Here is a 26,341-nt window from a genome sequence, read left to right as displayed (position 1 = left end):
TCATTTGCTCTGACAGCCTTTCTTACTAAAGAATTTTATAAAATATATGTAGATTATGAAAGACAGTAGTAATAGACTAGTAGATTAACACTAAATACACATTTTACTTCTGTGTGCCAATCAGGAATGCTGTGTATCCTTGAATTTAAATGTCAGCAGAGAATCAGGAGCACATTAACCTGAACAGATGCAAAGCTTTCTCCATCACTGTGGGAGAAATACACAGCTCTGCAGAGGTGAAGTATTTCCAGATTAGAAACCATGTTTCAGGCAACAACATAAATCTCCAGTGCTTTCTAAGAGTTTGTGTGCTCTCCTAATTGATGCCAAACTGTCATTCTCCTGCTCACAGATCCATACACCGCAGCGGATACCAGCTGCCATAGGGGTAGGTATGGCCTGTAGATCATGCTGCTACTAAGATTAGTCAGACTTTTAATGAGATTTTGAAAAATACGTATGCCAAAAACTATCTGAAAAGTCTTCTCTTTTAAGAACAGTTCAAGTGTCAGTGATACAGCTAAGCTGTCTCTTCAGAACTAGGTATGAGAACACATGGAATAACCTGTATGTGTCTGTAGACAGAGGCAGAGATTCACTTAGCTTGTTCATGGATGCTGCAAGGGCACCATCTGGTGGGTGAAAAAGAAAGATTAAATCAGATTTAAATGTCTTTTAATCAAGACTTCTTGTCTGCTCCCTTTACTGGTAATGCTCATACTCAGATTACATAATACTTGCTGTTGTACACATTTTGTTTCTTATTTCTTCCTCTACTGTGTATTTTTCACTGTTTTACTCAGTGAACTCTACCTAATAGAGAATTCTCTACAATTATTATTCTGGTATAAACTCATGAGTCCAATTAATGGGTGGCCTCTTTTTGTCCCTCTCCTTTCATCTGTTTGCAGCTTCTTTATCATATCCTCTCTGTCTTCCCTGATACCTGTAAGTAGCTGTTTGCTAAAAGGTCTGGCAAATAATTCTGTGTCTTGTACTATTTCTTCTCATTACTCTCCCTCTTCTTCCTGGTGGATGTAGAGTGGTGAAGGTAAAGCACACATTACATGTAAAAATGTTGTTCTGCTGAAGAATACAGCAGAACTATGGTCAGTTCCTTTTGTTTGAGGGAGTAACATCAGGGCTTGTGATTCACTGTAAAGTGAGGTAAGTCAGTGCCTTTTATGTTCTTTTAGGTCAGGACCATTGTGTCTTGAAATTTGGATGTTTAAAATTATATCTTTTTTAAGGATTATGATGCAGGTATATTCACTTAAGGATCTGTAGGTCTGTGTTACTGTTGTTTATTCTTAACTCAGTTGCAAGAGACTAAAACTATTAATGTAGTAAATGCACCATTAAATTATGCACTCTTTTAATATTGTTAAAAGAGCATTTTCTTTATTTTAGCATCTACTACATGATTCTGACAATATATTGGTGAGAAGTACCTATTTCTTAGTGTGTTAGAAAGATGCTTCAATCACAAGGAATGACTGTAGTCATGAAGCAGAGAGTAAGAACATGTTTTAGTCTTGGCTCAAGATTTAAGTTAATGGAAGAAAGCTATAATGGTGTGAGCAGAGCCAGTTGTGCTAGCTGGAGTGCACATGGTTTAATTGCCAGTAAGTTGGTAAAGCCCATTGGAAACTTGTGTTATGCCACAGTACTGATATAGCTGAAGATTATGGAAATTAATTGACCTGGCTGCTGAACATATAGTAAAAAAAAAGATTTGGCATGCCACTTTTCCTGTAATATTAAATCTCAAAGCACATTTTTGTTTCCTGACCCCAACAAAATCTCCATGTTACTGTTCTACAGCAAAAAACCTTCTTCTTTTTTGACAAACTCCTAGTCATAATTTCTTTTAAACACTGAGTATTTAACTAGAACAATATCAAATGTACTCCAGTTCTTTTGGGTGATTGTTTAACTGCATTTACAAGCACTCCTGTGTCTCAGAGTGATTAACTTCAGATTGATTTTTAGGGTACTGTTTTGCTTTTATCTCATTTTTCACTTCTATTTGTCTAGTGAGAGAGCAAACAACTTTCTGAAGGATACAACCTGAAGAAAGAATGTATATTGGAGTACTTGATCCTGTAGGTCCAAAAGCAGCCTTACAGAAAGCTTGTATTTGATTCTCAGCAGTGATAAAGCTGCTCTCTTAGTTACTGTAAAACAGAGACAAGGGTGCCACAGCTAAATTCAGCCTGGTTTAACCAAGTATGAGTCCCTAGCAGGCATCTACAAAAAACTTTGTTTTATCCTGTTTTGCTTGTGTTGGTAATGACTTTTCTCTCTTCTGAAGGAACTGACTGTTTAACAAACGAGTTGCTAAAGGCATTTTGTTTGCATAACTATAAGTGCTTATTAGAAGAATCCATAGGAAACTTAAATGAATTGCAAGAAACTGAATTGCTGCTCTTATTTGTCTGGACTTTTTTTTTGTTGTTGTTGGCAAAGTTTGGTGTATAGCATTTGACCATCTCTGTCCAATTTCTAATTCCTAGTTCAGTCTCACTGCAGATGTGGCTAAAATCAGTTGCATTGGTAATACATTGATCCTTGTCTGTTCATGTATTTTGGAGGAAGGTGTTTCAACTTCCCACAGCAGAGAGATAAACTGAATGAGTAGGAAATTAATTATCTTTTGCTTTCAGTTGTATTCCAGACAGTTGTTCCATATTGACAAGGCCCTACAGGTGGTCAACCAAAGTACCAGTGATCTAGCATACACTGCAAAAGTGATTTAATCAAAATGATTGAAAATACATTTCTAAAATACTAAAATAGGTAGCAGGGAACTTTTATGTCCTGGAAGGGCCTTTTGCTAAACTTGAGTGCTGAAGCAATACCATGAATATCATCATAAATATGACTGGGAGAATTCTTATGTGTAGATTAGTGGCATGTGCCAAATCCTGTGAAGTCTGTTAGTGGATTTCCATTAACTTTTAGTTTGTGGAATTCTGAATAGTCCTTTTTGTTCAGGTTTGCAAAATGAACATCTAAAGGTAATTATTACTGTTTGAATTTTCCCATATGAAGAGAACCAGTTTAGAGTAGCATTTTTCAAAAATGTCGACCTGTGGTGCTGAAAGGGAACATTGGTTGTGAACCAAAGGATAAAAATATAAAAAAGACTGAAGTATAATTAGAGAGCATTATGCCTCAATGTGAAACTGTATTTTGCATTTAGAGAGTTTGGGGTAATAGGAAGGAGAATGAGAAGTTGAAAGTGAGAACAAGAGTGTTTATGACAAGTAATAGCCAAAGTAAAAATTATGTAAGTCAAGAATTTTCATCACTGGAGAAAGAAAACCTGTAGGACAAAATAGTATTTTGAAGTCAAGAGCATGAATGAAAGAAGTAAATTTTTTGAGAAAAATTATTTGCAGTCAAAAGACTGAAGAATCAAACAGTTACTTTAGAAAGGCAGAAGATGTAGCTAGATGAAAAAGAAGGCTTCACAAATTACTGAAATTTGATTAAACAATCAAACAATGACATATTAACAATTTAGAATATATTAGAATTAATATAACTGAATCCTGCACAAATGGCTTTTTAGGTCTATTATCAGCTGATTATTTTTAATTTTCAAACAATTATCTTGCAACATCATTTTCTTGTCTCTATATATGGAGTGAAATGGCTTTAATAATTAAATAACTATGGTTTATTCCTGAAGTGACATTGTGAGTTGAATACTTTAATTAGCAAAGTAAATCTAACAGGGAAAAAAAGGTAAAAAAGTAAAAGAAAAACTAAAATTGCCATAAAACTTTGAATGGCTATGTTGCTGTGTGAGGAACACTTAGGTTCTATTACTGTCTTCCCCAGCAGATTTAGCCTTTGTTTTTTTATTGATAAACTAATCATTTCATAATCCCTTTCCCATCCAGAAGCAATTAGTAATGAGAGATAATGTCATCCCAAGAAAATATTTTTACAATTTCTTCTTCTTTTGAATGTTCTACCTGAACGTTTTTGAGTTCCTTCCAAAAGATTTTTGTTTCTAGAGTAAATAATAGTGTTAAAAGTGTTGATGTTTTGTTATTAATTGCAAGTCACACTGAAAGATTTGTTTAGACTGCTGGAGTATAGGAGGTACTGTGGATTGCCTTCTACCTTCTATACACAAATGAACTCTCAAGCTAGGCATATTATATCAGAGCCAGTGCAATGGAATTCTCCCAAGCCATATTCCACCAATATCAGGTGGAAACATTTTCTGGCTCTTCTCTTTGGATTGCAACAGGAAGTCTGGCAGCATTTTTTCTCTCTATTACCAAAGAGGGGACAGGCCTCAATGCCATTGTATTAGGAAAGAAGGAAAAAAACCCAACCTTTCCCCCTCAAAAACAGACCTCGGGAATAATGCAGCTGTATTATTTCTAAATATACTGTTGGCTGAAGACTGACAGTTTATTTTTAGCTTGAGTTTAAATGTTTTGCAAAGATTAGGAGAAAGTTATTTCATGCTATGGAACATAGGATATGTGTGATATCTGTAATATAGCAGGTATCAATGAATATATAATTTTAGTTTTTTAGTTTTTTAGTTCGTCTGCCTGTGATGGCATCCATTTGTAATACTTCTACCTTCTTGCTATTGAAAGTGTTTTTAATGGTACATTTAGTCTTGCTGTCTCAAAACAAAATAAGTATTCCTGAAAGTAGGAGAGAAAACACTGTTTCATCCCTCTATAGTGGCAGTAACTGAAAAGATCTAGCAATTCTTGCCAGACAAAACTCCATCTTAAGAGAAAATCATAATAGTATAGTGTTGTCCATATTATAAAAAAAGCAAGTCTCCCTTCCCAGTTTAACTGCTGTTTGCAGTTAAAAGTGCACTCAGAATAGTCTGCCATCCTGCCTTGGCATTTTTGCTTTTTTTATTATATTTTCATGAAGTATTAACATTTTGATACAACATTTGTTCATGGATTTGCAGTGGTTAAATCAATAGTTAATGAGGTTCGTCGTATAATTTGAGCTTGTAGTTTGTTTATGCTAGACCAACTTTATCCATACTCCAAACAAATTATCTCTTATAATCACCAGCCTGAAGATAAATCTCTAAATGTTTTTCTGATGATAGTGCTGTGGTTGGCAGGTGTTAGAAGTGCCTCCCAGGGACAAAGATTGAAGATGGGCTTGTTCTCACAAATCCTTCAGGCGAGGTTGTTTAGCTTTCTATCCTGTCATCTGCAGACGAGCCTTGTATGGTGCCCTGCTAATGAAATCTAATAGGCAAAGGTCATATATCTTTATGAAGAAAAATGCAAAGCTGGTGAGTGATGAATGTGCTTCATGGGGTTCAATGGACGATGCGTAGCAATAAAATCCATGTGCTTCAAATGGCTTGGCATATCTCTGTCTTTTGTGCCTTAACTACTTTTTCTAACAATTCTCATTACTAGTGATGGGAATAGATAAATACAAAAACAGTTGAATATGCATGCAAAGTTGTCTGTGTAATTAAAGAAATAGGTGGGGGTAATTAGTTTTCAGTATCCATAGCCTAATGAGGGAGATGGCTCACATAATAGTACACAGCAGTATTGTATTTAAATTTGAAAGCTCTGTTGAGTAGCAGTAGAAGCATACTAACTGCCATGAAGATTTAGGTAGAGTCTTACATCAGTTATAAATCAAAAATGCCTTTGTCAAATATCAAAACATAATATTAAAAATGTGGGGCAGTACAAACAAAATGTGCTGATATAAAATTGCAGGTAGAACTACTAAATAATGCAAGTCAGTGCCTTTAAGAAATTACTAATTGGAAGTTAGAAGAAATCAAGTAAACCAGATATTGTTGAATCACTGCTGTTTTTTAAGAAGTTACCAGTTCATTTGCTATAGTTACACTGCTGAGCTAAGAGACAGTTCAATAAATCAACTCAGGCTTGATGGATTTTACAAACCATTGCAATGAGCGCATGAAAGAGGAAAGAAATCTCTTAGTATTCCCTCTTTGACAAAAGGATATGCAAAGAGCCTGAATGGATGAATGGTTGATTAATTTTGCCAGAAATTTTCCTGACAGCCAGAAATGTGTTTTTGCATTATCATGTTTGCATGGGGATTATTTTGTAAGGTATGAATTATTATGTATAACCTTACACCTGAGATTTAGCTGGCTGAAAGAGACAGCTCCTGGTCAGTATATGTATAGTTGTGATGTTTCTTATGTTTTAATTCATCACTCTGTCTATTCAGCGTTTTGCTTGTTACCACTTGCTAATCAGTCAACAGTGAAATCAAATATTGTATGTGACTAAATGAACCTTGTAACTGAAGTGATAGGTTGTGTCTTTTTCAGTATTTTTTAATTGATTTACAAGCTATGAAAAAATCAGATGCAAGTTCTTAACCTAAAATCAGAAAACAGAATAATATAAAGAAGAATAAAAATAGTATATTGTAGGCTATGTCCACATAGCTTATTGATTAATAAAAAATAATGCTTCTTTTTCTCCTCTAAATTTTTTAGGTAAATGATTCTTAGATTGTGTAAACTTTGCTGTGCTTCAGTGTGGGGATATTTATTTTAATTTTGTACATATTTTATGTGGGGGATCTTTGCTTAAAAGTATGGTGTATAAGCAGTTGTGTTTACTTTCAGGCATTGTATACTTGTGGTTTTGAAATAAAAGAATTTCTTCTCCATGTACTTTTGCCCAAAAAGATATGTTCATGTTTACTTCAACCTTTAAAAATATCTGGAGGAAGTACATTTCAACATACTACATTTCTCTATACTTCTCTACCTGGAGCAAAAGTCATGCTGCTATGATTGTGAGTTTTCTAGTTGGTCCCTTTACTTATTTTACTGAGGTAAAGTTTTAAAGACAGATTGAAAAGGGATGTGTCATTTAAGCCTTTAAACCTGAAAATTACTTCTGTATATTTTAATATATTTTGCATTTTTAACAACTCCAAACTACTTACCCTTTAACTGCCAGATATGCTCAAAACTGTAAGCTTTATTCTTTATCAGTCACAGTTTTCCTATTACAGAAAATATCCACTAACAATGAGACAAATTATAAGCACTTTGAATTTCCTTCTTTAGAGATGGAAATAAATGAGTACTTTTCACCTCTGCACCAGACTACAAAATATACTTTGATTCTCTGACTCCTGTACTGCTGCAAAACTTCTTTTCTTCTAGATATTGAGGTGCCAGCAATCTAATATTATTATTAGATACACAAGAGTTTATTATTACCTATGTTTGTTAATGTCTTTAGGCTATGCACTCAATGTTTATGTTGTGCAGCAGTGGCAGTGCCTTAACAGGGCTTCATCTCCAGCCTTTCTGAACTGCACATACTTTGAGTATATGTGTACAAACCCCACTGACACCGGGGAGCATTTTTCACTGTTGTATTTCAGAGAGTTAGTTGTACACCTCAGAACCCATGGGGGGCTGCCTTGCTTATGGATAAGAAATTATTCCTTAGGTACATGACAGTGATAGACACTGAAGGTGAGACTCTAGGAAGAATGTTATAAGCCAAATGGCCCATGATGATATCCTTATATTGCATGTATATAATGTATCTTTTAGGATACATGATGATGCTGTACCCCAGCTGCTAAATTCAGAGCTGTCTCAGCTAGTTCTGTAAATGGGGAATAATGAAACTGGAGTTTGGCAGTATACCTGAACAAAATTTTTCTACCTCAGGTTTATGAATGAATTGAGACTTCACAGTCTTGCCCAGAAATCATGTGCTGTGCTAAATACACAACATGTAAATCTTTATAAGTTCTACTTAAACAAAGGTTAAAATGGACAAGTCTGAATTTGAATATACAGAATTTGTACCTGTATCAAATGTGAGTAAAACCTGTTTAGCTATGATCTGAATTCATAAAGAATGGATCATTGTTATGACACAATGATGAAATGCACCAATGCTGTAGAAAAGGCGCTCCTTCCATTATGAACCTGTCTAATCATGCATTCTTTGAAAAAAGCATACTAATTTTTTTTTAATTAAAGAGGAATCCCTATTTTTTTCTTAGCTTTCTTTTGGTTTTTTTTTTTGGTTTTTTTTTTTTGTTTTTTTTTTTTTTTGTTTGTTTTTTTTTTTTTTTCTTTAGTTACTCTGCATTTAATTAAATAGACTGTAAAAACAGCCATCATCAACACTAAGGGCAAGTGCCAAACAGGCACTCATTGTATTATTCAATATGAGCTTTCCACAATGCAATAATATTTCCAGTTCAAATTCATTCCAACTTAAGTTTGGAATGCCTAAAGTTAAATGTGTGACTGGGGTTGTTATAGAGCAAGATAACAAGGCTCAAAGATGTCCATTCTCCTACTCTTTAGTTTAGGACCTAATACCTTTTTTTGTCTTTGGAAACTGTTGACATAAAGAAAGTAGATTTTGCTGCTATTTTTGTTCTTTCTAGAAGACTGATAAATATCAGTGCCGAAGAGCTGCTGTTTGGTACATTGAAATGCACAGTAGAAAAATGCAGTCTTTCCTTACAGAGAAGGATTTTTAATAGAGCATTTTTACCAGTGGTGTTGATAGAAGTAAAAAAGAGGTAAAACAAACAAATACACTTGTTTGTTTTTCTGGGGTCTGGTAAACATTGTTTATACTGTTCTTTCAATTTTTACTGACCTTTACCTGAAAACTTCATATAAAAAATTGAGTATTTTTCTGCACTCTTTTGCCTTTCTTTTTAATTTTTTTTAATAATGGAGGGGGCTTCTTGTAATTAGCTGGATTTACAACAAATGGCACACAGCCTGTTAGCTCTGCATGTGTGCTGTATCTTTGGTGTTTACCCTATTATACTGCAATTTAAGTATGTCATAAAGTTTTATCAGTGATCACATAGAAATAAACTGGAATGCAGGAGTACTGACCATGAAATATTACGAGAATGCAGTAACAGTATGTATGACTTCTGTATTGTGATAATTGCATCAGTTGTGAAAATTGTAATGGGATATGATATTCCTCATTTATATTTTGTGATGGTTGGGTATTTTTAGCAAATGAGTTGTCAGCAGAAAGGCTTCATTAGACCCATCAGGGTATCTGCCCATGAATAACGAATCCCAAACTGTACTGACAGTTTCCTTGAGCCAAAATGATGGAGCACCTCTGACAAAAGCCATATTGTGCTCCCCATGTGAGAAGTGTGAAGAACAAAAGAGACAGTTTGTTCTTAATTTGGTCAGGTTAATATTGACACAGTTATCTTAGAAGAGTCAGAAGTGTGTGTAATGTACACTTGCAGTGATCACTTGGGTAATTGACTGTTGATTTCATGAATCAGTGTTGCAAGACACACAGAAGTTACAGATTCTCTTCAGATATTTCTTTGATATTTTGCCTCTTTTAAAGGATCATCCATATTTATAGATACATTATCTGTTAAACTTAAAAATAAATTCTTGAGAATCAAGAAAATAGAGTTTCAGAGAAAGAAATTTCCAAGCAGTGTAGAACTCACATAAAATGGTATTTCTCAACAAAAAAACGTAATTATTTAACAGGTCATGTTCAAAAATCCTTCAAAGTCTTTGGATTTCTTTGACTTTCTCATTCTTCTTACTTACCTGGTACAAAAAATATTTGTAAATTTCAGAATGTTCATCATATTGCTATCTTACAGCAGAAACTATTTATATGCATTAGACAAAAGCACCATTTTATTACATTTTATGACACTAAATTACTCCAGTAGTTATACTGCTGTTAACTATGCAAAATATATTTACTACTAGATTATATTTATTTCAAGTACATACATTTCAAGTATGCTAACAATCATTTTTTTTTGTTTATAAGTTACTTAGAGGGCATTTTAGCAACTAATAATATTTACATATGCTGTTTATCTGCTGTATACTATGTAAATATTATGTAATACTTAAGCCAACACGTTAGTAACAGAAAAGGAGTGTATAAAAATGACAAATTAACTGACCTTTGTCATTGTTTAGCTATGTCAGTATATCTCCTGCTATACTAATTCATCAACAGATTTTTTAAATGCATGTAATTAATTTGGGATGTACTAGCTTAACTGTTGAAATTGCTTGCATTTTTTAATTTCTGAAAGAAATTTTTCATTTTCTCTATGTATTTATAATACATTTTGCTTGTTAATTTAGGTTAGCAAATTCATGAGAGTCCATATATCTATCATGTTTTTCAATATATGGCCTTTGGTAGTTTTTAAGACTTGTTTGCAACTGTCATTATTTACTTGAATGTTTGAATGCCTGTTAAGGGAGTATCTGAATTCTGTTGCTGGTAGTTTAGAAGAACAAACTTTAGGGTTGTTTAGGCAAGGTATCAGGAATTTTCAGATGGTGTTGAATGTGCTATAGTTCAGATTTTGAATTTGAATATATTTTAATTGTTCCAGCTGCAGTTAAGAATGGGATAATTGAAGTGACTTTTTCATGCTAAAGGACATTTTGGAACTGTTTCTAATCTATCCAATACTTGTATCTTCATAATATTTTACTGGTTTAGACATTCAAAGATTTTTCAGAATAATTCCTTACCATAACCCTCTATTGAGATTTCACAGATGAGTGAAATACAATAAACTGGCAGCTGACTGTGTATTAATCTGTGTGAATTTCACATAAACCTCATTTTTAAGTGCTATGCAAACATCAAAGGGAAACTTAATCTCTAGTTACAGAAGGGAATCTGCTTCCAAAGCATCTGACAAACAAGATTTTTTTTAAGCTTAACTTAGAGGGAGGGTGATGCATTTTGTGGACATATTTGAGTAGATTAATAAATAGTGTTCATATATTTGTAACAAAACTAGTAAGTTATTAGGTAGGAGATGGGTGCAGGGGAATAACATGCCACTCTCCACATACAATTGTGCCATGTTCATGATTAACTGCTGTTTATTCATGGCCAGTGTAGCTTGGCAGCATCAAAAGATGTCTTGGCTAGAAGATGACATACAGCAGAAACATAAAGGAGAATATGAAATCTCTAGATCTTTGTTGACCAGTAGTTATCAGAAGTGAGGGCTGAAAAAATACATTTATGCTTTGTGCATTATGTCCCCAGTTGAGAAAGGTGGATGCATGGTTTATGTTTCAAGTTCTACATAACTGAACTAGAGCAAGCATTAATGAGAGTAGGAAACGTAGAAGTTTACTTCCTTTGTATTTGATGTGGGGGTGTGTGTAAAAGAAGGCAACTTTTTTGATACAAGGAGTATAAAAATACTTTGCTTCAGTCCTTACTTGTGTGTGTGTGTGTGTATTTTTTTTAAGATTTGCACAGTTCAGGGAGCCAGGAACAAGGGGATCTGTAGGAACTATCTGTGGTAATGGTGTGTTACAATAGGGTAACATCATCATGGATACATATAAAGGACAGCAAAATTAAATCAGCTTGTGGCTTTTACTTCTTCTTATTATTTTAACATTTACTTTTTTAGATGAAATATTGATATGACAAATTTCATTATGTATTTCTTTTTCTAACAAAACCCCCGTGATTTATTCAAGAAATAGCAATAGACCAGTATCACAGAATTACAGAATTGTTAGGGTTGGAAAGGACCTCTGGAGATGATCCAGTCCAAGCCCCTTGCCAAAGCAGGTTCACCAAGAGCAGGTGACACAGGAACATGTGCAGAGGGTTTTAAATGTCTCCAGAGAGGGAGACTCCACAATCTCCCCAGGCAGCTGTTCCACTGCTCTGCCACCCTCAGTGTAAAGAAATCCTTCCTCTTTTTGAGATGAAACTTCCTGTGTTTCAGTTTACCACCGTTGCTCCTTGTTTTGTTTCTGGGCGTGCCTGAAAAGAGATTGGCACCTTCCTCCTGACACCCACCTTTAAGATATTTCTATGTATTGATGAGATCCCCACTCAGTCTTCTCCAGACCAAACGGTCCCAGCTCCCAGAGTCTCTCCTCATGAGAGAGAAGCTCCAGACCCCTGATCATCCTCGTGGCTCTCCACTGGACCCTTTCCAGTAGCTCCTTGTGTCTCTCGTGCCGAGGAGCCCAGAACTGGACACAGCACTCCAGCTGTGGCCTCACCAGGGCTCAGTAGAGGCAGAGGATCACCTCCCTCGACCTGCTGGCCACACTCTTCCCAGGGCACCCCAGGATGACATTGGCCCTCCTGGCCACGGGGGCACTGATGGCTCATGGACAGCTTGTGATCCACCAGGAGTCCCAGGTCCTTTTCCACAGAGCTGCTCTGCAGGAGGTCAGCCCCAGCCTCTGCTGGCACTTGGGGCTGTTCCTGCCCAGGTGCAAGACCTGGCACTTGCCCTTGTTGAGCCTCATCAGGTTTCTCTCTGCCCAACCCTCCAGCTGATCAAGGTCCCACTGAACGGCAGCAGAGCTTTCAGGTGGATCAGCCACTGCCCCCAGTTTGGTGTCACCAGCAAACCTGCTGAGGGGACATTTGATCCCTTCCTCCAGGTCACTGACAAGTAAGTTCAGTAAGATTGGTCCTAATATTGATCCCTTGGGAATACCACCGACTGCAGGCCTCCTGCTGGACACTGCTGCCCTGATCATGATCCTCTGAGCTCTGCCTTAAGCCAATTCCTGATCCTCCTCAAAGTCCATTCCTCTAACACACAATTTCCTGAGCTTACCTATAAGGATGTTGTGGGAGACAGTGTCAAAAGCCTTGCTGAAGCTAAGGTAGGCAACATCCACTGCTCTCTCCTCATCAACCCATACTGCTATGCCATCATAGAAGTCTATCAGATTGATCCAATCTGATTTGCCTTTGGTGAATCAATCCTGACTATTCATGTGTTTCTGATGACCTTCTTGTCTTCTATATGCTTTTTGATGATCTCCAGAATGATCTGTTCCAACACCTTTCCAGGAACTGAGGTGAGGCTGGCTGGCTGGTAGTTACTCGGGTCTCCTTGGCATTTTTGAAGTCAGGTGTGACATTGGCCTTCCTTGAATCATCAAGCAATTCTCCTATTCTCCATGATTTTTCAAAGATGATGGAAAGCAGCAGATTAGCAACATCTGCCAGCTCTCTCAGCACCTCTGTGTGGATCCCATGGATTTAAGGTTTTAAGTCTGCCTAGCTGATCTCTAACCCGGCCCTTGACAGCCAAGGGGAAGCCTTCCTTTCTTCAGCCTTCCTCTCTTACTGCTGGGAGTTATGAGGGCTGGTCTCAACAGTAAAGACAAGCAAAGAAGACATTCAGTAATTTTACCTTCTCTGTGTTGTCCATCACCAGAACACCCATCTGATTCTGCAGTGGCCCTGCATTTTTCCTAATCTTTCTTTTGCTGCTGATAAAATCATAGAAGCCCTTCTTGATATCCCTTGCCAGACTCAGTTGCAAGTGGGTCTTGGCCTTTCTTGCTGTATCTCTGAACTCCATGTTCCTAGAGTCCTTCCATGTGGCCTGTCCCTTCTTGCACATTGTATACATTCCTTTTCTTGAGTTTGAGTTTTACTGGAAGCTCCATATGCACCCATGCAAGTCTCCTACTCCTTTTGCCCAGTTTCCTTATCGGGGTATACACTAACCTAGAGCTTGGAGTGGTTCTAAGCTATCAGAATCTGTGATATTTAAATGACCCTGAGATTGTAGAAAGTCTCTGTCTTTCAGCCCCACTGCCAAAGAAGAAGTTGTAATTCGTCTGTGCTGATTTTCAAGGTTGTTTATTGCTTATCTCTAACATGTTCTGCTGCCCTGCCGCAGGTCTGTCCTGCAGGGCAGCATGTGGGGCTCTGCCCCTCAGTGGGATGTTACAAACATTAAATACCAGAAACTACCTGTGCTGTATTTACAGTAATGTCCCAATATCTATCACCTATGTTGAACAGTGTGTCCCCAGACTAAACCAATAGAAAAATGCCAACACTACAGTGAAACATGGAGGGCATGAAGAAGGAGAAAAAGGACAAGACACCCCAATTTCCTCCATCTTGTCCCCTTTTAAGCCCTTATCTAGAATCATAAAATTCTACTTTTGCATCCATGCCACACTAATTATTACTTATATCAAACACTCAGAGCTTGTAATTCATCTTGTAAGATTGAAAACTCTTTTCTATAGACAGAGATCAGAGACAGTGTCTCTTGGGGGGTTTCTGACCCCCTGCCAGAGTCCCAGACCTTTCAGGGCAGCCAGAGGGATGCCCTGGATTCCCACAGTAAGCAATGTTGCAAAAGCAGGTAGTGGGAACAAGTAGGAATTACATTTCACCAGCAGATTAAGAAGGAAAAACCTGCATTTAGTATTCTAGTGTTCTTCCATTACGGTGCTATGGGACTGGTTCTTGATTTTTATTAGGTACATAGTTGTTTTGACAAATGAAATGAAATTTTCTTGATTATTAGACCTACTGATGCTTTTTAACATTTACAGCTATTTTTACAAAGAATCAGAAAAGTTGCTGACATTTCTTTTAATTTCTTCATGTTTTTCAGGACTGCGTATTACACAGGAGTCTCATTGGTGATCTGAAAGCATTCATAGATAAATATGGGTTTGATGTACTTGTCATTTTGGCAAACTGCTTGTCAGATGAGAAGCAAACAAAACAACAAATAGCAGTATACTCAGAAAATGTAGAGCTAGGCAATCAAGTAAGTACTTGGAAAAAGAATCTGATGTTTTTTGTGGAAAAAAAAGTGTCAGGGTTTTTTTAAGTAATCTATATAAAGATGTTGATTAATTAAGTGAGGTCAAAAGGTAGCAACAGTTGACCAGCAACTAAGTAGCTATTTGAAATGGCTGCATTATTTATATGATTAGATAAGGAAAGATTATTATATTTATTATTGCTTCAGACCAAGCTAACAGAAAAAGGTTATGAGAAATACTGAAACAGGCAAGGTTTTTTAATTCTATTCAAATGTTGGTTTGGGTTTTTTTCCTCAGTTTTGACTTGGGTTTGTGGTGTGAGTTATACAAATGTGTGTTTGGCAATGAATAATGAGCAAACACCTTGTAAGTGGTAGTGACCAGAACTCATATATGTATATGTTATTCCTAAAGAATTCAAGCTCTGAAATCAAAACAAATTATTATTATTGTATACATTTGTCCAGAGCTAGGTGCTTTCCATTTTTGTAAACTATATGGGAGAGATTATCTCATTGGCAACCTTCTGAACTTTTTTCTCAGTCTTGCAACTTACAATTTTAGGGACAGTTGGCTAATTGACTCCATGATTTTCAAGGCTAATATAAATGCATTTATTTATTTTATTAATATCATTACCCCATGCTTGAAATACAGTCCTAAATTAATTACGTAAATTTTACTCAGATTTCTTAAGGAAACAACCAAACATTTTATTTGGATTTTCTAACAAGAAGTGAACCAAAAAGTCAAATAGTATAATTTCTGACCAATCATATAACAAATATTTTGTCTTGATCCTCTTTTGTAATACATCAACTATTTGTGGATCATAATAAGGATGCTACAGTGAAATGGCCAATTAATAGGTTAATAGGAAGAGATAGGTATGGCTGTATTATATGATAAGGTAGTCAGTATGTGCCTTATGTCCATGACTGTAGTGACTTCTGAAATATCCATTTTTCAACAGATCTGCTGTGAATTAGAAGAATGTCAGGATCCTTGTTTAGAGCTGGATCCTCTAGAATGTGAATGTGACGAAATTCTCATTTATTATCAAGAAAATTCTTCAGTGACCTGTGATCAAATTTTTCTTCTAATTAAGGAAGTTATAAATAGAAGGCAACCAGAAATGGTATCAAACAGTAGAACTTCTTCTACTGAAGCTGTTGCTGGAAGTGCTCCACTTTCTCAAGGATCTTCTGGTATTATGGAGTTATATGGTTCTGATGTAGAACCACAGCCCAGTTCTGCCAATTTTATAGAAAATCCTCAAGATCTAAATGGGTCTATGCAAGCCCACATTGATGTAAATGTAGACCTTGTGAGTCCAGACAGTGGCTTGGCTACAATTAGAAGCAGCCGGTCTTCCAAAGAGAGTTCTGTTTTTCTTAGTGATGATAGCCCTATTGCAGAAGCTGCTGCTTCACATCACAGTCTTCTGCCTGGCTTTGATTCCTACAGCCCTATTCCTGAAGGAGCAATAGCTGAAGAGCAGAAGTCTCAGTCAGGAAGCAATAGTGATAACTTTGACCTTTTCAATTTTGATCTGGCACCCATGGCTACAGCTCCATCTGAGTCACCTTCTCATTCTGTTGATTGCTCCCCAGCAGATGACTATTTTCTCAATAGTGATTCATCAGAAGGGCATCGGCTCACTCTCAAGAAAAAACTTGATGAGACAAATATATTAGAAAACGATGCATTAAAGTATTCAACTGATTTACTTACGACAAAAATTGAGGAAGACAATCTGGCTGAATTTGATGAGAATCCAGGAGAAATGTTTGAGAAAACTTCAAGTTTGATTGATTTAGTTGAAGGTGATTCTTCTTCACCGGAAGTGTTGAAATCTGCTGATTCAAGAATTCCACCAACTCCTATGAATAGTCTTGTAGATACTTCACCATTAGATAATGGACAGCCTTTAATTTTCCCACAAGATGTCATTAAAAAAATTAATGAAATAGATAGCACAAATGACTCTCCGTCTTGTGTTAGATATGGGAGCTGGTGGGATGGCTTTGACCTAGATTCCAGAAATGCTGATGCATGGAGTTCAAGTGAACAGGAATCTGTATTTCAGAGTCCTGTCTTATGGAAAGATTCTAAAGAAAGTCCTTTGCTACAAGAACATACTGATAGAAGAGCCTCAGATTCTGTGTTCCTCCAAAAACAGCCAAAGCAAATGGAATATATGAAAGCAGGTCTATGGGATAATCAGTTTAAAGAAGATAATTGGAACCATGAGAATCAAGAGAAAAACAGTGAACATTCATGTTTGCAAACTGCTTCTTTAGATGAGACAAAGCAAGAAGTGGAGAGCTTTACAGACCTGTGGAAGGTCAGCCAGCCAACACCTGTGATGTCAGATGCATGGTGTAGTGGTGAAGGAGAAGGTAGCCACCAAGCTGGAGACTCATACAAAATCTGGACTGAGCTTGATGAAGGAAATGCTGGTAAATCCTCAGAAAATGTATGGAATGTGCCCAAACTAGAAAGAGAGTTAAAATCAGTGAATGTTTCTGAGGAATGGGCCATATCAAAAACTGGTTTGTCAGATTCTTCAGAAATCACAGTGGACAATGAAATTGAAAATCCAGAAGCGTGGCATAAAGGAAGGTTTTATTCAATAGAAGACCATGGAAAATCTGACAATACAACTTTTGTTTTCAACAATATGCAAAATAATTCCAAGCTGAACACAGGGGGAAAAGCTGTGTTAGACGATCCTAAACATAGACCAAAACAATTTGAAAATATAGATACTTGGAATATGTATGATAAAAACATCAGAAAAGAAGTAACAGAAGTAGTGGTGCCGTGGGAGGATACCTTCCTATATAAGAACTCGGATCTTATTTCGTCAAATATAGCGGAAGATTTAGTTGTTTCTCCACCAGACACCAATTATTCAACATCTGATTCATATGTATCACCTACATATGTGGAAGATGAAAGAGAAAATGAGGACAAGGATTTTGATGAAGAAACAGTTACTGGTAAACTCATTAACACAGATTTGGCTGAGTTAAAAGTACTTGAGAAATCAAGTAAGGAACCATTATCTTCTAACAATGAGCCTTTTTCAAATATTAGAAATACAGATATCTGGAACGCTCCTCTCAATAACATCACCCAATTACAAGAAAGAAATTCTGAAATTCCAGTTCTTTCTGCCTCTGCTAAACCTTGCCTTAACTCAGAACAAACATCTGATCTATGTTTTTCAACTGAAACATGTAGCAGTGAAAATAACTTTCCTGTATCTAAAAGCAGAAGAGTAATACTGCCATATAATCAAACAATGAATGACTTATCACCATCACAGAATGAATTAAATACTAGACAGAGAGCAGCTGACAAGGCAGAAACAATGAGCAGTGTTCCTGCAGAAGACACAAACACCTCTATGCCAACTTCAGAAAATGAGAATGGTTTGGATCTGAAAATATGTGACTTAGGAAGTGAGAAATTTAGTAAGAAGGCAGCACAAAACACTGTCAGGATTGATGAAGAGCTGGGTATTCAGAATTCAGTGCACCAAGTGGACTCGTGGGATTTACAGAGTGTGCAGGGTTGTGAGGAAGGCTGGGATAATGCCACTGCAATTGCTAAGGAAGGAGAAGAATGTGAAAGAACACATGTGACAAGTGGACAGCAGATGATTAATGACATTTGTAATAAACCAGTGCAAGAAGGCAATGAACCTTCAGGTAGAACTGATTTGGAAGAAAATGAGCCAACAACTGAAGTTGCCACCTCCCCAGAAAAACTGAGAAATAGGGTTAGTTTGGAAGTATTAATCACAGAGAATGTGTCATCTTCCAATCAAAGCAATCCAGTTAGTCAGGAAGAGAGAAAAGACGTGTTGCAGAACAGTTTAGAATCTTCAAGTATTTCTGAAGGAGGCAGAGATTATGAATTTTTCGATGACCCCTTACCACAAAATTACAGTTATAGTGAAATGAGACAGCTGCTTTCTGAGGGAGTTGGAAAAGAGGCTACAGTGACAGAGGATGCAACAAGTCCCAAGATGGAAAATATTTCTGAAAGTTCTGATAAGGGTAGTGATAATCCTGAAAATAATTCTTCTAAAATACCTGGAAGCTCAGGTGTCTGGAATGACTCTGGAAAGAATGGTTGTGGCCAAGCCACATCAATTCCTTTGGATAAACCACAGGAACCTCTGGAAGAAGGGCAAGAATTCTTACATGAAGTGACTCCTAACCATCCAGACATTTGTAATTCTGATTTAGTATCTTTTAATAATAGCTTAGAACTGATGAAGACCAATGAAAATTCTTGCACAGATGAGTTTAAGAAAAATCCTTCTGGATTTGTTCGTGTTCCTGATATTACACATATGTCTGTGGTGGAAAATTCATTTTCACTTGAAATAGCTTCTGGGAGAAATGAAAACTCTGAAAATGTGGAACCTGCTACTTATTTTTGTGGAGAGCCATTTGCAATGCTTAATGACAACTTTCCCCAAACTACTTTGGATTCACATCCATATGAAGATTTTCAGTCTCCTGCAACTAGTCCTGAGGCCAGTGAAGTCCTTGAAATAGCAAATACCACAAGCAGCCTTTCAAAAGATATACAGATCAAAAGCTATTTGGAAGAAGATAATATGTGGAGTAATTCAATAAATTATTACACACACTCAAGTGGAACAAGTCCTGACTTAAGTGATACATCTGTGAATGTATGGGGAGACCTTCCAGTTGCTAGTCATCACGAGAGAAGCAGAGATGTGTGGGAGATGAAAAATAATAAAAATCTTGCAGAGTCTTTTAAAAAGCAGGAAATTGGGAATGAATATGAAGAAGGATTAGAAACAAGCGGCGAAGAGAACAAAGTTCCTAAAAGCTTAGATTTTTGGAATGCCCATGTAGATGATGACACTGTATCTTCGTTATCAAGTCCTGACATAAATGAGGATTCAGAGAATTCAGAGGCATGTCCAGAAGTGATTAATGAAGATTCAATGGATGAAAATAAACAGCACAAAGGAGCTGAAAATAAAGAGGATTATGATCAGTCCAATGCAAGAAGTCCTGAAGCTAATGAAGACAATTTAGGTGCAAAAACTAAGGTGGGAAGGAAGCTCCTGGTAAGCGCCTTCAGTGAAAATTCTGAAACAATTGAAGCCAAAAAGGTATTGCAGGAGGGTGGGACTATTGACTTTATTGATCATAGTAAGACTACTCAAGCTACTACAGGCCACAGTGAAACACTTGACGAAATAACTCAGGTGAGTATTTTCAAAGAAAAAACAGATAGTGGGGAAGACTCATATTTGTATCAAATGAATGAAGAGCCTGCGTTAACTTCTGCTGCTTGTGATAAAGAAGAGCACTCTTCAAAAGCTGTAAATAGGTGGAGTATGTCACTGGAAGCTGATTCAAGAACTACTTCAAAATCCACAGAAGGAATATCTGATTTTCTAGAAAACAGTTCAGAGTGGTGGAGTTCACAACCTTGTGAAGAAATGCAATTAGAAGATCAGTATTCTGTTTCAAGTCATTCTGTAACAAATCAGCTAGGAAACCATAAAGAGTACTCCTGTGGCTCCCCTTCACAAGATGAAGAACTAACAGAAGCACATTTCACAGATACAGGTAAGGATGAAAATCCACCTGCCTCCCTGCACTCTGATGAAGAAAATGAAAGACTAGTACATTCTATCAACAGTCCTGATGGTCAGATAAATGAAGACACTTTACAGTTCAATCAGTTTGATTCTTTCATACTGGATAAAGAAGAAAGAGAGTTGATAGAGCAGTTGTTTTCTACAGATGAGGAAAATCAACTGACTCCACAGAACTCTTATTCAAATGAAAAACAAGCTATACCAAATACTACAGTTGAAGCAATCCCTGAAATGGGTCTACCAAAAGAAAATGAGAGAAATGCAAGTCTCACTCCTCAAGGACAGGAGGAGGACACCTGTGAAAGAGTAGAAGTGCACAACTCCATGCCAGGTGCTTTTGCTGTAGAAGACTTATCTTTTGAAATGGCAGAAAAGTCAAATCCAGAGTGGAATATAATAGTTCCACAAATGGCACTTATACCAGATATTTTACAGGATAACACACAAGGAAATAATCAGAAGTTTTCAGTGAAACCTGACCTGTGGACTAATGCTGAGGAGATTGTCACTTTGAAATACAGTGGTGAAAATCCTGATATTTTATATCACTGTGACCAAGACAATGGTTCAGAATCATCAAGCAGTCCTGATGTGTGCCAGGAATATGGAGCTAAACATGCCTCTATCCCATCTTCTCAGATTTCAGTGGAGCCTGAAGACAGTCAGCCAAGTCATATAAGATCAAATGTGAATAAAGAGGCAGATTTTGATTCAAAGCATCAGTTAGTAATGCAGAAGGTGGAGATGCACTCTGAAAATGGTAGCCTGCAGGACTATGAACCAGTAAAGACCAATGAATTCTGTCAGCTTATCTCTTCTAATCATCAGGAGCCTCCTGAATTTGCAATTCCAGAAGACTACAGTCTAGAAAATAAGCAGTTTTTTGACTCTGTTGAATCAACTGAAATTGCCAGTGAAGTTATAAGAGTGACATCCTTAGATGTGAAAGACACGTTCCATGGAAGTTTCAGTAATGCAAGCCATCAAGGAACACCAGCTGGTACAGCTGGTACAGCTCAAATAGCAACCTCTCAAATGCATTTGCTTCCCATGGATTTCACTCAACCAGGCGGGGAAGAACAAAGCTTAAAAGAAATTAGTGCCTTGGGTGAAGTTGTAAAATATTCTGATACTGACCATACAGCAATAATTGGTGTTGAGGTAGATAGGTCAGAAGAATGTGCAGATGAATCTGACACAGGCATAGAACATAGTATCAGGCATAGCTCAGTGACTAATGTCCTGGCAGGCACATGTGGTGGAATGAACATACTGACAGTCCCAGGCAGTGAAGCAGCAGAAGGGAAATCAAAGGATGAACGGACACTGTTTCCCAAATCCTTTCTACCTGGTGGTAATGAAGGTGATGAATCTGATTCAAATAATCAACTGTTTGATGACACAACAAAAGAGAATGAAACTGTAATTGAAAATTATGTTTCTGTGTTTAAGGAAATACCCAATGACCAATCACCAGCTGTTTGTACTCCACCATCTTCTGCATCTTTTGATGCTGAACAGTCTGGCAGCAGAGAGTACGCAAACGGCGAGCTCTTGTTACAGCAGCCATTTTATGACGGTGTCTCTTTGGAAAAACGATTTCCACTGCCAGCTCCTCTGGAAGATGCAGAGGGCATCCTGATGACTGAAGATAAGGTGTCTGAGACACCCAGAGAGTGCCTTGAGGAAAATCTCACCTCAATACCATCGTTCTCCATGTCAAAAGTAACTCTCCCAGATTCTGATTTCTTGACAGGAAAATCTGAAGCAGAAACAACTGATCCTGACTCACCACCAGGTGGAGATAGAAGATCATGTGATGGTAAGAAAATCTGCTTTCCAGGGCAAATACATAGGATAAAGGAGGAAGTATTTCTGTGAAACCTATGAGGAGGAGGCTTTGAGTGAAGTGTGGAGTTTATGTGTCTCCCTAATGTACATAACATTTATTGTGGAAAGAGCTCTAGTGTCATTCTCTCAGATGATACCATGAAGAGGCTACCTGGAACAGAGTTAGACAGAGTTAAAGGAATAAACTAGGTGTTTATTACTAAAGGCCTTCAAAGGATACATCTTCAGCAGTACAAAACCCAGCCATGATTACACCCAAGATGGACCCAAGATGGTCATGAGTTTTCACGCTTTTATAAGTTTTGGTCCATTTACATATTGGGGTTAATTGTCCAATTACAGCTTCAGATTATGAAGTCCCATCCTCCAGACTGCTCTCCTCAGTTCGCTGTTGTTTATACATTTTTGTCCTGAGGCTGTAACTGTGTCCTTGGTCTCAGGCTGGAAAGAGATTGTTTTGTCTACCTAAACTGTGAGGAGAGCTTGCTAACACCTTATATGAGGTTCAGAGTTATATACTAATGCAGTACAGAATCTGGAATATATGAAAGCTGAAACTTAAGCATCACAGATAGATCTAAAGCTTTTAAACAGTGAAGTAGTAATATAATTTCTGTTGTTTGTACAGGGCCTAGCCTATGGGACACTGAATTGTGTGTGCCTTGGGGATGATTGCTGTGTTAATGTATAACCTTTAACAATAATGATGATGGTGATGATATTATAAAATTCAAGTACACATTAACAGAGCAAAACAAAACTGAAAAGAGCTTTATCTCACAGTACTGATTAAACTATACTATGGTGACTAAATCAGTAGCTCAGAAATTAAAAATAGTTTCTATTTGTCTGTTCTTTTAGAAGCTGGCACTGACTCCCAACTTTGTAGGAGGGAAAAGCTGAGAAATTCCCATAAGAGCCCTGAACTGGAAAGTACAGACAGTAAAGAAGATGTGAGGATGCAGGTGCTCCCAGCTTCACTGGAGATGGATTACATCCTTGTTACTGAGGAAGAAAATACACCTGCAACAAATGATACCTTTGAAAGAAGAAAAATTAATTCTTCATTTCAAGAATCCCATGAAGGCCTTTCACCAGGCTCCTTGGATGCCTTTCAGGCAATATCCATTTCAAATGAAAGCAAAGATCATCTTGTTTGCGGGACTGGATGGGATGTAGAGGAGAAAAATTCTTCTGCTGTGCCTCAAGAGTTGGATGGTGAAAGGAAATCACAAGAAAGCTGTGGACAAGATGAAGGTTGGATTATATTGGGACAAAATGAAGTAAGTGACATATCACCTGAAGAAATTTCTGCCAAGACAGAGATGCTAAAACCAGGGTCTGGACATCCTGGTGAAGAACTGGCATCTGTTGTAGCGCAGGAATTGATTCCTGACACTTGGACAGAATTTCAGGTAGAAACTCCCCTTCAGAAATCTTTTGAACACGAAAGCTGTTCTCCTTCAGATGGTCTGGCTGCGGAGAATGTGAGTTTGGGCATTGCAGGAACATCAGAGTTGCAGGTAGTTGGTGGTGATAGTACATGGGAAGCAAATTCTCAACAGAGGCTTAGGAATAATGTAGCAACAGAAGAAGAAATGAAGGAGGAAATAGTTCTTCTCAACAGTGACAGAGAATTGAATCAAAAATCAGGGTAAGTAAAATTCAGACTATTTTCTTTCCAAAGTTTTCTGTTGATTAGTTACTTATGTTGCTGAGGTGTGTGTCATTATGAATAGATGGCAAGACTTTCAAGTCTGAAGTATGCAAAGCATTTACACTGTTTAACTATCAATGTATTACTTCCTTTCTGTAAGCAGCTTGTTGGTTCTTCATTGCTTGATATGAGCCAAATTAGGGTTGTTTTGTAATTGATTTAAAGGTTACTTTCTTGCAGGAGTAAATCTGTCTTCCTTCTGTGAAATCCCACTGATAGTATTACCTACCTTTAAATCTGAAAGAGATATGGCCAGGGCATACAGGCCCAAGCCAGGTACTGATGATGTTGCCTGTATATGATGAAATTATGGAAGGATCTAAGTGAAGTACTATCTCTGCCCAATGCAAAACTGCTGAGAAGAACAAAAGGAAGAAGTCAAGGTCCAGAGTCAGAAAAATGAGCTGCTTGTAGAGGAAAGAAAAGCATAAAGGAAAGTTGTGGTCTTTGTGATTATTTTCAAGCTCTAGTCAGATCAGAGGAGCATTTATGACTGTTGGAATTGAACTGGCAGTTGAAGCAGACTGAGTGAATACATATGGACCTGGCTTTGGGTGGACATGCAGTCTCTGTGGTGGCAGTATTTCTCCTGCCAAGTGACTTTGCTGTGTCATCAGATGGAGTAAGGGGTGGCCCTCCTGACTCCATTTACTGTAGTGTATTGAGAGAGGGTGCTTCTGTTGTTGACCTCTCTTCCTTTGCAAACAGCAGGCTGCCATCAAGGGAGAGGAAAACCTTCAGAAGTGTTAGCAGAAGATGAGCACTCATCAGACCTGTAGAGCCTAAAGTAAACCAAATATTGAGTATGGTGGGTTGGCACAGCCTTTCTGTTGCACCCAATCCTCTAAGCTTCTAAATTCCATTCCAGAAAGAAAAGTATAAATTTTGCAATGTCCTATAAAAGAGACATCTGGGAAAAGCCAAACAATGAATATTTCCAAGCAGCTATTTTGCATCCATATTGTTGTGTGGAAGAGTAGCTTAGGATCTGCAAATCTAGGAATGCTAGATTCCTTTGACTTGGATGTGCTTTGTTTGTTAGCCCTGGAAGCCATTTTCTGGTGTTACCTCTGCAGGGTTTCACTGGGAGTTCATTAAAAACAATTAATTTCAAATAGTACAGATGCTTTTTTGACAAACCATGCATTTCTAGTTAAAAATCTTAGAATAATGAAATGCCTACCACTTCTGCTCACAGCCAGTAATGACTGGGACAGGAAACAGGAGTAGTTGTTTAGGGGTGCTGGCTAGTTGCAGGCTTGCAAGTCTGACATGAAGAAATTGTCTGTTATTTCCTCTGTCTCCCATAAAGCACTTTAAATTAAAACCAGGCAGATGCTGACCCAGTCTAATTCACATTAATGATTCATTACATGAAGGCAACATCCTAGAGGTTTGATTTTGTCATACTTACATTCCCATGATGTTTTTAGAGAAGAAAAGAGAAGTCTAGGTATTTGATTTTGAATGATTTGTAAGTAACCCAGCACATTTTTGACTTGAGATAATTTTGATGCAGTAAGACTCTTTGTTAGACACCTCGGGAAGAAAATCTGTTTCTTGAATTTAGACTGGTAATAGAGAAAACATTTCTATGCTGTGGATTTATAGGGATGGGTTAACATCTTATTGCTATAAATTGTTATATCCATTTGGAGAAGAGCTCTGCTGTTTTTTAGGAACTTTAGCAAATCCTGCACTGCTACTCAACAATAGTTCACATTGGAGTTTTGCATGCAGTACATTCATTATTCTTAGAATGTAGCGTAGCGTATTTGCTTAGACCAATTCCTACATTAAAATCCAAAACTGGACCGTGTTAAAGTTCTTGTGTTTTCAATGAAAATTTAAATGCTTGATGGAATATGGTGCATCCTTCAAGATAAAATAATTCTTGGTATAGAATATATATGTTCTCTATAGCTTCTAGTTTAGTCTTTTTTCTTATCTTACTTAGAAGTTGTTTAATACTAAATGCCTTTTTAGTCAGTAGCAGTGGCTATTTCTGTCCTTTACACTACTGATACTGATGCCCAGAGAAGCATAGTAAGCACCTTATTCAGCTTTCACATTAACAATTAATTGTGGAAGCATGGAACCCATAAAATCTACTTTGCTTTGGGTTTAAGTTTTCTTTCTTGGTAAGTTGTAAACTTTAATGGAAATTTTTTCCAGCATTAATGTTATTAAAAGTAATTAATTCTCTTTTGTGAGGACTTTGCATGCAATAGAGATTGCTTTTGTCATGTGGTTTTCCCCTCAGTGTCCCCTCTGCTTGGTAGTTGATATTCAATAAACTTAAGCTTATATTTTTGGTGAGTTAGGTAAAGACTTCAGACTTCCTAGGAGAACAGACATACGCATTCCTGTGCATGCCCACGGCAAGATCACAGAGGCCTTGATTCCTTTAAAACCAAAGCAAACACACACAAAAAAATACTATGATGAAACACATACAGGAATCATTATTCCTAGATGATATGCCCATTTAATAAGC

At 37.2% G+C, this 26,341-nt stretch overlaps 1 protein-coding gene across 1 annotated transcript in view; it reads left to right on the top strand.

Moving 5' to 3' along the window:
• PRUNE2 (prune homolog 2 with BCH domain) overlaps positions 1–26,341 on the top strand; it is a 130,942-nt gene that overhangs the window by 61,077 nt on the left and 43,524 nt on the right. The window contains exons 7-9 of the mRNA XM_031507397.2: positions 14,458–14,616; positions 15,588–22,098; positions 22,989–23,781. Of these exons, the coding sequence (XP_031363257.2) occupies positions 14,458–14,616; positions 15,588–22,098; positions 22,989–23,781 (7,463 nt within the window). The remainder of the gene's footprint in view (positions 1–14,457; positions 14,617–15,587; positions 22,099–22,988; positions 23,782–26,341) is intronic.

This window comes from Lonchura striata, chromosome Z (genome assembly GCF_046129695.1).
Source record: "Lonchura striata isolate bLonStr1 chromosome Z, bLonStr1.mat, whole genome shotgun sequence".
Taxonomy (NCBI): Eukaryota; Metazoa; Chordata; class Aves; order Passeriformes; family Estrildidae; genus Lonchura; species Lonchura striata.
The sequence above is the reverse complement of the archived record's forward strand: the minus strand, read 5'-3'. Positions and strand labels throughout refer to the sequence as shown.